Genomic DNA, 13,441 nt, shown 5'->3' with positions numbered 1-13,441 from the left:
TTTTAGCTATACAAAAAATCAAATCAAATGGAATAATAAATGGTACTCTATTTGTTGTGCCAGAATTACGTAACTATCCAAAATATATCTAAAAGTAGTTAAAATGTTTAAGTACCTATTTTTCTATTATTAAGAAAATGTAATAGATAATAAATAGCTAACATCAAACATTACATAAAACTAAATGGCAAGCCTGTACAATTTTATGTTCTTCTCAATTGAACTTATTTACCTTTCAGTAGTTAAGGTTCCAGTTACATTAAACACATACAGGACCCTTCAGAGTATAAGCATTTCTGAGTTATGAGAAGCTAGAGATTTCTAGATGGCTAAGAGTGTACTCCTTCAAGCACGGAAACTATTTATTTCAGTCATCTTCAATGCAAAATTTAAGAATCACATTCTTTGCTTCATCAAGAAAAATCTGTTAGATATGGTTTACTCTATCTTTGTCATCCCTGGGTCACAAACACGAGTAACAGATACTGCTACATGTCTAACAGTTGTGCCAGACTTTTGTGTCTGGAAATGAGTATCATCAGTCTGCCATACTGTCTGAATTGTTGTATTCAACTATTTTAGGTCCTCACTTGCTTGAAAAATATCAGTCACTACTTTTCTGATATTGGCAGTGTTATTTGTTTAAGTAGCATCTCCCCAACAATAATTCATTGTGGATTCAGAAAACAGATCACTCAAATCTGTGTAAATTGATAGTTAAAAGAGCATGGAAATGAGAGCTGCTAAGTACATGGGCTCAATTTTGGTTAACTATAGTCTTTTTTGCTTAATTTAGGGTTTTTAAAGCAAGTTTAGATTGCCAATAATCTAGGCTTTTGATAGTGAAGAGTTATAGTATTAATGTTTTCCTAGTTCATATTAAATTACAACCTAACTACTATATCTTTACAAGTCCATGCCATAGTAAACTTGCAAATTATGATTTCTAGTGTACAACTAGAATCAAATACTATATGAATACAGAGGTAAATCATAATTTATTACCTTTTACCTTCATGTACACCTTCATGGTGTACGAATATAAAGATGCGTATATACACAGATATTTCAATCTAATAATTGTTTCCCGAGTGGCTCAGATGGTAAAGCGTCCACCTGCAATGTGGGAGACACGGGCTTGATCCCTGAGTCAGGAAGATCCCTGGGAGAAGGAAATGGCAACCCACCCCAGAACTCCTGCCTGGAAAATTCCATGGACTGAGGAGCCTGGTAGGCTACAGTCTATGCGGTCACAAAGAGTCAGACATGACTGAGCAACTTCACTTTCAGTTTCTTTCTTTCAATCTAATAAATTAAGAACAAGTTTGTGACACTGAAGTAGTTCAGATTTGCAGCTGATTTCAATTAATTGTAAACTCAAGCTATCTTTCAGCTCAATAAAAAATGCAAAAGGAAAGGATTTTATATGGTAGATTTGTTAGAAGATGATATTGAGTAGATGCTGTTTGGAAATGACCCAATCCTTACTGACTCCTTCATTAATTATACTTTTTAGAATGGCTTAGTCTACATACAGAACAAATGTATTAGTGTTGGGTTCAAGAGGAAAGGAGGAACTTACTTGTTAGAATCAGGGGGTGATATGGGAATTCTCTGAAGTTATAGCTCACTCACTAGTAAGTAAAAACTGCAATTCCAAGACTAAGTATTAATAGCAAAAAGAAGCAGTTAATACACTTAGGAAATCCCAAAATTCAGGAGAGGCAAACAGAAAAAGAAATAACCCAATCTTGAAATCATAACTATTAATTAATAAGTATAAGTGCTTTCTAAAATGACTAAAATTATTTCCATGCAGAAAAAAAATATATTTGTTCTATACTAAACTATTTAATTGAAAAAATCTATAGCTTCATGTGCTGCAGTAGAATTTGCAAGAATTACTTCACCATAAACAAATGTAAGAGATACCACTAAGAATCCTAGAAATCAAAGAACAATTTAGATGGTAAAAATGGTGAATTACTTATTTCACGCGCACACATACCACTTTGTTAACTTTGGCAAATTTTGTCAGCCAACAAATTATGGCTTAGGTTACAAATTTAGATCATTTTAAAAACTCAAAAATCAGCGACTCATAAGGATCTGCAATCATTCCGCTACCAAAAAACTGAAATAAAGTTGAAATAATTACTGATCCTCAATTACTATGACTGCTACATCTAATTCTGACATATACTTGGAAATACATAACTGTAACACATAATATGGAACATATTTATCACAATAATAAATACTATGAAAAAAGCAGTCATTAACCCACAAAAGCATACTGATATAACACAATATACTTTATTAAATAACACAAATGTGTCTATGTTAAAAAAACAGACTAGTATACCAATGGCACATATATTAAATGCGAAGACAATGTCTTAAAATAGCAAAAGATAATATAAAACTAACGTATAAAGAAACACAATGTTTTTTTTTTAATAAAATGCAAACTGGATGCCTAAAGAATATCCTTGAAACATCTAATAAACTTGTACACATTAACATATTATAGGACATTCTAAAATTACAATTTTAAATGAGATAAAATAAATCCCATTTATAATAAAAGGAAACCTGACTGATTACTTAGATTCTTACTAAATACAACTTCCTACCCATCAGATTCATAATGGATACAGATTTAAACAATAAAGCAGCTATATGTATATAGTCTTTTACACATTCATCTAACAAAATACAGTGACCAAATAAACATAGTTCTATACGTATTTAAAATACTTACTTAGCATACGGTTAAGTATAGCACCCTAGACAAAGAAGAGGAAGAAAATGATTTATGTTCATATGTCCTGTGATCCATAGAAGCAATCAGTCATGTGTTTGTCTGATTACTGAAAATATGCATATAAGTAAAAAGAAACATTTCCATCTACACCTAAGAGACAGGCTAGTGTTGCAAAGGGTTTCTTAAACTCCCTTAATTTCCAATTGATAATTTTATTGGGAAAGTACACTAAGTAACTACTTTTTAACCAAAATAAGTTAAGTGTACCTCATATATATATATATATATATATATATATATATATATATATATATATATATATACACACAATTTATAGCTAGATGATCAGCTAAATTTCAGGAAGAACAGAAATCCACAACATGGGACTTGAAAAGTGATGTACATGTATTATAACTAGGATGATCCATAATCATAGCTATTTTTTATGTCAATGAACATTTGATTTAGATCCCTTTCAAGTCTATACGGAGTAAAACAAAACTGACTCTGACAATGTACACTATTACATTGGTTCACTTATAAAAAGAAACACACACAATTAAGTATCAAGAGAACTGTGGGTTGGATTTTCTTCCTTTTTCATCACTTCTATGTAAAAATTCTATATAAGAATAATCAAAAGAATTGTATTTGAATATAAGATTACTTACATAAAATCTTACTAGCAGTTAGAACACCTACACAAAGGTATTATTAACCAGTAGTAATAGACTCTTTTATTGAATGGTAGCCAATTATTTCAATTATTCATTTTAGCAGATGGAGAAAATGCAGGTTTGGGTCCCATGAGTTAAATCACCTCTAAAATAATACAAGTTTGCATGAAATTCTGCATTCTACCAATATTAGAATAACACTTAATATCAATAAAGGCAAACTTTATTCCTTTTTACAATACTTTTAGTGCAAATAACCTATATGAGCATTTTCTAAATAATTAGAAAACATCTATTATAACATATTTCACATATAATGACTAATATGGAGTTCTTGAACATATTTTTATTAATGCCACTACAGACTTCCATCACATGCAATAATGAATGAATGACTGGTAGGAAACACAAAAATATCCTTTACACATTTAAGTATATTAATTGGAAAAAACATTTGGATAATTATTGAAATCCAAATTCATTTTTAATTTCACTTAAATAATGAGGTTAATTCAGCTTGCTACATCTGCATCAGCCAAGTTATAAGATTAAAAGTGAAAGGAAAAAAATAAAACATGAAACAAAAAAATTCATATGAAAATGCACAATAAGGTCAAGTTCCTCTTCACAGCACGAGAGAACGATGAGACATTTTCATACCTGAAACACGTCTGCTTCGTTCTGTAATAAACTGATCTCCATCTGCTCATGCCCTTGGAAATCTTTCAGCAGTAAAACCTGCTGTGCTCAAGTCCCACATAACTTTGTATTTCCCTGCTCATAATTAACTAATTATTCTCTAATCAATAGTGTAGATCTTGATTTTACAACATATATTAGATAAATGACATAATGGCTGGGGGTCAATCTCATTTTATTTACAAAGCCCAGCATGAGCATCCAACTTCATTATATCTTATGTACCTGAACAGCAGTGAATCTTATCAGCAGGCCTACAGAAAATCTTAAGATTGAGTACTGGGACAAAGAGGCCTACATTTTTATTAAATTAAAAAAAAAGAAGCATTTGCAAAGCATGTCCAGATCAGAAATATTTTTAATCACAATCCTTAGTGTTACGTAAACTGACAAAGTGCTGACTCAGACAAGTAGGAAAAAATTTCTGCCTTCATATATCATGCAACTCTAAAGCTGAGTCTCTTAAACAAGTTTTAATTGTTGAAATGATTCCAGAAAATTTAAAGAAAAATTAATGATGTCAATATATCATTCTGCTGCAGAGTCCTTCTGAATTCCTTGAAAAGATTTTGGTGAAATATTAATAAAATATTCCCATACTGGGAAACAAGTGAAGCAGTGGCAAGTTTTGTCAAATAAAGAATATTAAGCGTTTAAAAATAGTGATCTCTTTAAGCGTATGATGTAAAAACAGGGAAACAGGATAATGAGTGTGAATATTCTTATTATTTATTAGTAATCAATCTATTTTTACTATTAAAAATGCAAAATCAGATAAACACTCAAACACATGAATAACAATGATATATAAATGATAAAAAAATTTCATTTACAAACTTAAAATGGATAAAGGTTAAGGCTAATTTCCGCTTTCATGTTAAACATAATCCTAATTTCAAATTTTAACAAAGTTACTATGGAGAAAGGCTATGTGCCTTGATTCATTTCTGGGCCTAAAATACTGTGATCTCCATAACAGGTATAAAATAAACACCTATTTAATTGAACTTATGTATAATAAAGAAGTTATACTGCATGTGTTGTAAATAGAATTACCAGAATCTCTTTTACCTAGAAATAAATATTTTTGAAAATTTAAGGGCCCTTTAATGAGATTAAAGCCACATACAATCAATCGATGTCAAGCACAACACCATGATTCTTTTAAAAACTACTATATACAAATGGTTGTCAAAGGATGTCCCTGGCCAGCAGCAGCATCATCACTTGGGAACTTGTTAGAAAAGCAAATATTCTGGCCTCATCTCAGAGCCACTTAATCAGGAACTGCATGGAGAAGGAGGAGGGAGTAAAATGCAGAGGACTAAAAGAAGACGGGTGGTATGTGAGCAATCTGCTTTTAAACAAACTCTCCCTGTGATTCTGATGTCCTACAAAGTTTCAGAACCACTGCTATATACTGTCATGTCATTCTTCTTGTATCTCAGAGTTATTTATTTTACCCCTTGATATTTCAGTATTTTTTTCCTTTCCCTATTATGAGACAATGAACCATCATTCACTTGTTTGGCTGTTTTCTCTTATAAATGTCTGTAAAATATGAACAGTTTAGTGTATATTTCCTTAAGTACACACTAATATCTCCTTTGAATAACAACTGGACCAATTTCAGAAAAGGGTTAATTCTGTTCCCTGGAAATATAAGAGTCTCTAGGAGATTATTAGGAGAAAGTGTTTTATCCTATTCTATTCAAAAGTTCTACTCCAAATACAGGTTTATAGGAAAAATGATCTTATGAATTCTGTGTTTTACATTTTTATATTTATATTTGTGATCTGTGACCAAGATTCTTAGAGCTAGCACCAAATATGGAACAGGATATCTACCACAGAAGTATAAAGTAAGACAGAGAATGAAGACAATATGTTATTACAAACAGAAAAAGGTGGAAAGGATTTTGATAGACAGTGACATCAAAAGCATAAGACTTATTAATTATTTTTTCAAAATTAAAAGTCTAAAATAAAATGACCATTAGTAATTTCTCATCATATATCAAAGGAGGATCAGGTCCCAATGCATTAGCAATTCCTTTTTTAAGGAAATGGAAATCTGCCATTTTTCTTAAAATCAGCTAAAATTCAGCAACAGTAATCATTACCAACTTTTTCTTAAGATTATATAGCAATAAATAGTGAGTCCTTCTCCTAAGGGAAAAAAAAAGCCTACTGGTTTTGCTACAGGTTATTAATATTTTTCCTCCAATGTTACAAGGTCTTTCAATAAGTTGATCTCAGTTTATACATATTTTATATACATTCTACTTTTATTACATATCCAATAATTATGGTTCCTTAGTATAACTATAGATTACTAGCATATAGCAACTTTATACTGACACTTGCTTTTAATTATCTATAACATTTCCTACTCTATTCCTAATGTTTAAACTATTTTCAATTGCCATTATACCTGAAAAGATGTCCCAAACCACATCTATAAATCAGGTAATTCCAAGAGACGTGTTGACAATTTACATGTAAATATGCATTTCAATTTCAGCAAAGAGTCTCTTCTAAATCAGTTCAAGATGAAGTGATGAAATATTCAATATATTTCTGTCGTTGACTTAAAACTGGATCATTAAAGCTTGAAGATCAAATTTGAATTCTGCAAACCTTTGGAAAGATACAGATGTTGATGAAGATCTTTCATTTGGCAGGTTGTTTAGTCAGTAAGCTTTGTATCTCTCTCCTTATTTTGTAACCTCATATTTACGTTTGAGAAAAGTAAAATTAAACCGAACAGAGAAAGTTTGTATTAAGTCAGTGAAGACTCAGTAAGTTTGGTTACTAAAAATATCTAGAGATCAACACGGATATATCTTATTTATTTAAAATCTGAAGTTGTAAAAACTGCATGCTAATAATACTAGTGCTTTCACACTAGAACTAATGAGTCAAAACTAGAATGGCATATTCTTTCACAAGTTTTCATTTTTGCTGAATTATTATAAATAAAAGTAACATTTAATATAGTCTACAGTTGTTTCCCAATGTAGCATTTCATATATGAATATATGTATTAGCTGGATGAAACAGAACAGCAGACTAGTGGAATGCATTGTCTTTCTTATTTGATACTAGATTTGTTCAACAACAATGATTAGCACATTGCATGTAAGTCCCACAGGCTTCCACACTCTTTAGTTAAGTCCAAACACTGTATATCATTTGCCAAAAAAGCAAGAGGGGAAGACATTACTTAATGGACAATTCTGACAAGACATTATCTAGTAGTTTTCAACAATGTACATATCAAATGTTTCTGATTTTAAAAAAAAGTTGGAGGGAAAAAAAAGAGAAAAAAAAAAATCCATAGAGGCAAAGTAATTGCCTTGTCAGTCCAAGTAACAAATCAATCAATTACATTCTATTCAAACCTGACAAGCAAAGGCAACTTTTTGCAGTGATAAGCTTATGGGAAGGACAAGATAGCTGTTCTCCTTTACTTTATGTACTCTATTGAGAGGGTAATCCAGATTTTAAAAATCACACTTATAAAAGAGGTTTCCAGGATTGCCTCCGAGGATGAGCTGTGGCAGAGTTGGGTCTCATGAAGGGTATCTACACAGTAAAGTGATAAGAAAAGAACATTAACATTTAAAGATCACAGCAGATCTGCACTATGTCTTATGAAACACACTAAAAATAACCATGGTAGATTCAAATAACATATGATCTGGTCCAAAGAGACAGATGCCCTGAATCTAAATGCCATGATCTTGCAAAGGTTTTTACTAGTTAAACTGGAACTATTCTATCATTAGAAACACTGAGTAGCCTCTTGTATTACTCTTATTACTTTTAGTTGTCAAAATAAACCTTACTAACCAAAAAAAGAAAGCATAAAAATGATGAGGGGCTTGCATTTATACAAGCAAATATGTAGTTCAATCAATAAATGTTTTAAAAATATTTTTTTTCCTTTATTTTAATTTACAATACTGTATTGGTATTTTCTCATCAAATATAGCAATAATGTTTGAGAAAGCATGCAACTATGCTAAAAACAAGTACACATAATCAGTACAGTACAGGATTGGTTCTACTCAAGTAGAGCGTCTCAGGGAGGAAATTTTCAGATGATTCTTACTCCCTGGGCTTCCACTGCCTCTTTTATAAAAGACTATATTGGAAATGCTTTGTTACAATTATGAAAAGTATATCCCCAACTAGCTATTTGAGTAGATCTGTGCAACAAGTGACAGAATACATGTCATTGTAAAGACCTGGTCATTGATTATAAATACACTAATTTTGGCCAAATTTCAAAAGTCATTCATTTGTGTTTATTTTCAAACCTTTCATTGTTTCTTGTATTTACTTCCCTATCAATAAATTTTCTGAGTAATTTTAGATGCCTAGCAATTTGAGGTAACTTTTTTGATTGTGGTAAACAAAATTTTATCATTCTCTTCAGATATTTACATCTGTGTATATGAGGTGAAATTGCCAACTAGTCACACATCACAGAAAAATTTCATTTCAATATTTATTAGAGAGATGTGTTTAATGCTTCTAAGTTCTACTGAGAAAAAGAAAGTGAAAAGTGGCACAATCACAGACAAAGCGCTACTGAAGAACTACCATGTCAAACTGAATAACCTCCAAAGCAAGGAAAAACAAAATTGTACAAGAAAAAAAGAATATAACATGAAACATAGTTTTCAGAGAAATGTACTTATCAACATATGAGAAGTAAACAGAATGAACAGAAGTCACTCACTGAATAACAAGGAAACAGGAAGAGCTGAATTCCCTTGTTGAATAGTCACATGTGCTAACTTTTCTCAGCATTTCAGTCTGCAAGTGATGAGCTTTAAGCACATTCTAAACCTGATATTCTGAGAAATGCTTTGTCAGCAGGTTAAGCACTACTAGATAAGCATAATGCAAGAGGAAGCGACCACATCATTTATCACAGAAGTGCATTTAACTTGAACTTATATGCAAATACAATGGAGACTAGCAGACAACCCAAAGTATATTTGTACTTAACATTGACAGGAATTTGAAAATAGAAACACTAGATATCATAGAAATCTGCTTTAAATTCTAATTAAATCTAGATTTAACTTTGAAAACACTAAAAAGCTATCACTAATATTCTTCCATTCTAAAATTTCACTTAATTTCCAGAATAAGCAATATGACTTATCCTGTGTGCTACCTTCCTAGGACAGAAGACTACTATGTGGTCTTTTATATCAGAGGTCAAGCCTTGACTTTGTATTTATTCCATGTGCTTCTAATAAGTTTACTTACAAATTAATGTAGAAACAAAGGGAATTATATATTTTCAAAGGGCTTCCCTGAGGCAAGCTTCTTGTATAGTTGGAATTGCTGACCAAGAAGAAACATCTACTTTTGCCCCAATGAAGGCAAATACGCTAAAGAAGCTTTTGTCTGGTCAGCAGTATGCCTAATGATTAGAGCATTCGCAACACATTCAACGCTGACTAAACTCAAAACTAATTCTGCTTCTTCCTGTTCTACCTATTGTGTGGTCTGTTAAAACTTCTCAGTTTCCTCAGTCATGACCTAGGGGTAAAATGAATATCTGTCTAATGGAGTTGCCTTGAGGATTACATGAGATAAACTATGGAAAACACTAGCACACTGGCCCTTAATAAACTCTATAAACTAATATAAAACTAGATACTGAGCAACTGATGTGAATATCAGACTTATCAAACACTATAGTAGTATGTGTATTGGAAAGGAAGAAACTATTTTCTAATAATAATTTATATAACACAGTTTCAATATATCTTTGGGACAATTTGTACTTCATAGTGCTTAATGTCTCTGTACCTCAGTTATCTAATCTCCAAAATGGAGACGTCCACACCTCATATGATTGCTGTTAAAAATTGAATGAGATAATACATTCAGAGAGCAGAGAAGAGGATCTGGGATATAGTAAGCATTATTTTAACACTAGCATTATTTTAATCTCTAGTTCATAAAGACTTTGGGGTTTAATTATTAATAAAATGTTAAAATATCATTTTCTTATGTATTATTATCTATACTTCAAAATCCATCAGCTCCAACATTCATATCCTATCTACAAATTCTAATTCCAATTACTATGTCTATTCCATATGTCCAAAACTATACAAATCTATACAAACAGCACAAATCAAAACCTTGTTACAAGAGAACAGATGAAACGGGATGTTTGATTAAAAAAAAGAAAAAGAAAAATCAGAACACAATATAGTTGGTTTCTAACACTAGAAGTTAGATAATGTTTGTTTTATATGATTCTAATGATTGAAATTGTCAAGAAGAGATACCTTAGCTGACTTGGAAAAGGAAACTGCCAGTGATCAGAGCAGCCTCTAGAGGGAATGGGTGACTTATATACTTCTATCCTGGCAGAGGCTCTTTGCCTGTTACTTAAGTAGTGATACTGAGCAGATGACTCAAGTGCCAAATTGACAGTGAGATCCTTTTCAGAACTGTATAGGATTTGTTTTGAAATTACTATGAGTTACAAAATCTGAGAAAAAAATGAGGTTGAGACCTTCATTTTATAGATGAGAAAATGACTATAATGGTAACATAATTCAAGGTCATTCATCTAGCCAGTAGCAGAGCTGTGGGTGTAATACCAGTCTTTCTAAATAACTGAATAACCCCTTTGATGTATAAGTTAACAATATTAACACATTGCAGTAAATAATGAGTATAAAATTACAAAAAATAAATTTTACTGAAAAATAAATGCATGAAATGAGAAATATTTCACTGCTATATATGATAAAAATTATAATGTTTACTACTCTAAAATTGCATACTCCAGAAACACCACACTTCACTATGTAATTAATGGTTAGCATGTTCAGGCTTCTGTTTTTTGTTTTTTTTTTTTTTTACAATTTACTTGTCTATAATGCATTTATTTTAGAAAGAAAATTTAAAAATTCAAACACAGATAACAAAAATATTTATAAATCATACTAAGTTACTTGAAGGTTTAATGGTTTAATATAGATTTGAAAATCAATGAATGTCATCATTGAATACTAAATGTGTGAGGCAGGTTAGCCACTTCACATGTCTAATAAAATCATCAAATGAGCTTAGTTGTAAAGCAAAAAATATATACTGAATAAACATTTTCTTTTCAACCCAAATTTTATCAGAATACTATTCTAGTATGAAAGATTCAGCAGCAGCTGGTCTATCTCAATTATCCAATTACAAATATTTTGAACATTAAACATCCCTTTCCCAATTTTTACTAACAGAAGAGCATTCTTAAAAACAACTTTCAAGTATAGTTTCCTTCACAAGACTCAGTTTATTTTTGAATTTCCTCTTTAGAATCTAATCTCTTCATGATGTATTATAGAGCATCAGTTTAGTTCTAAAGACATTAACTTTAACCGCTGATCATTGTTTTTTGTAAAGCTAGGTCTAAGGCACAAAGGCAATATCCTTAGTGTTAGGGATGGCTAAGTAACTCTTAAGAACAGTAGTATAAAGCATTCAATTTTAAATTTTAGACCCTTTTACCCTAAATGATTCAGCAAATGTTCAAGACAACCTTGGAGTGGTGCTATTTGGAGAACAAATAACAGCTGGGTTCAGGAGAAAATGAAGAAGCAGGAGAACCTGTGGCCTGCTCAGACAGGGAAGATTCTGGTGGACTTCCTTCAGTGACTGGAGTTCAGGTTTAGGTCATTTAATCAGGCAAGGAATAAACCAGAAAGTTGGAGGAATCAACATATATTAGAGCTAAAGAATGCAGTTATACCAGCTTTACTAGCAATAAAAAACGTGGACAGCCAAGGCAAACAGAGTGGAATCCAAGGAGGCCTCACTGGAAGTGAGAAACACAGACAGGAAAAAAGAGGAAACAATTTAGAAGCTCAAGTGTACAGAATAATCTAGTAGAGAACAGTGCAGACATCATAAGCCAGCCAAAAAAATGGGAAAGGAAAGAAATGGAGAGCTTAGTTTAATACACCCCTTTCTTCCTTGCCTCCTCATTTTTGGCTAATTATCTGCTGTAACCACTGGTGTGGACTTATGTCCCCCAAATACTGAATCCTTTCCATTTATTTTTCCATCAGTCTAAGTTCGAGGCCCCCAAACTGGTCATTCATCACACAGGCCACCATAATATCAACCTCATAAAAGTACTCTTCTCCCTGCTATCTCCGACCTTCAGTGAATTCCCATTGTGTGTGCTTAAGTGCTTAGTCGCCTCAGTAGTGTCTGACTCTTTTGGACCCCATGGGCTGCTGCCCACCAGGCTCCTCTGTCCATGGGATTCTCCAGGCAAGAATACTGGAGTGAGTTGCCATGTCCTTCTCCAGGGGATCTTCCCAACCCAGGGATCAAACTCACGTCTCTTATGTCTCCTGCATGGGCAGGCAGCTTCTTTACCCTACTCTCAAAATCTTTAGCCTGAATCCAGGCCCCAATCTACCTTCAATCTACATTACAAATGGCTCCAAGGATCCCACTCTATGTCTTTCAATTCACTTCAGTTGCATCTGACTCTGAGACCCATGGACTGCAGCACGCCAGGCCTTCCTGTCCATCACCAACTCCCGGAGTTTACTCAAACTCATGTCCATCGAGTAGGTGATGCCATCCAACCATCTCATCCTCTGTTGTCCCCTTCTCCTCCCACCTCCAATCTTTCCCAGCATCACGGTCTTTTCAAATGAATCTGTTCTTCGTATCAGGTGGCCAAAGTACTGGAGTTTCAGCTTCAACATCAGTCCTTCCGATGAATATTCAGGACTGATTTCCTTTAGGATGGACTGATTGGATCCCCTTGGACTCTCAAGAGTCTTCTCCAACACCACAGTTCAAAAGCATCAATTCTTGGGTGCTCAGCTTTCTTAGTAGTCCAACTCTCACATCCATACATGACTACTGGAAAAACCATGGCCTTGACTAGACGGACCTTTGTTGGCAAAGTAATGTCTCTGCTTTTTAATATGCTGTCTAGGTTGGTCATAACTTTCCTTCCAAGGAGTTAGCATCTTTTAATTTCATGGCTGCAGTTGCCATCTGCAGTGATTTTGGAGCCCCCCAAAATAAAGTCTGTTATTGTTTCTGTTGTTTCCCCATTTATTTGCCATGGAGTGATGCCATGATCTTAGTTTTCTGAACGTTGAGTTTTACGCCAACTTTTTCACTCTCCTCTTTCACTTACATAAAGAGGCTCTTTGGTTCTTCTTTGCTTTCTGCTATAAGTGTGGTGTCATCTGCATATCTGAGGTCATCGATATTTCTCCCACCAATC

The 13,441-nt window shown here is 32.8% G+C and overlaps 1 protein-coding gene across 3 annotated transcripts in view; it reads right to left on the bottom strand.

The window, feature by feature from the left end:
* The window catches only part of PHF14 (PHD finger protein 14), a 195,722-nt gene that overhangs the window by 57,855 nt on the left and 124,426 nt on the right, over nt 1–13,441 (bottom strand). The window contains exon 17 of one of the 3 annotated variants that reach the window (XM_068972676.1): nt 6,689–6,783. The exons of the other annotated variants lie outside the window; for them this stretch is intronic. Coding sequence (XP_068828777.1) covers nt 6,735–6,783 — 49 coding nt within the window. The 3' untranslated portion in view covers nt 6,689–6,734. Of the gene's footprint in view, nt 1–6,688; nt 6,784–13,441 lie in introns of those variants that run through there. 3 annotated transcript variants of the gene reach the window in all.

This window comes from Capricornis sumatraensis, chromosome 5 (assembly GCF_032405125.1).
Source record: "Capricornis sumatraensis isolate serow.1 chromosome 5, serow.2, whole genome shotgun sequence".
NCBI classification, from domain to species: Eukaryota; Metazoa; Chordata; class Mammalia; order Artiodactyla; family Bovidae; genus Capricornis; species Capricornis sumatraensis.
The sequence above is the reverse complement of the archived record's forward strand: the minus strand, read 5'-3'. Positions and strand labels throughout refer to the sequence as shown.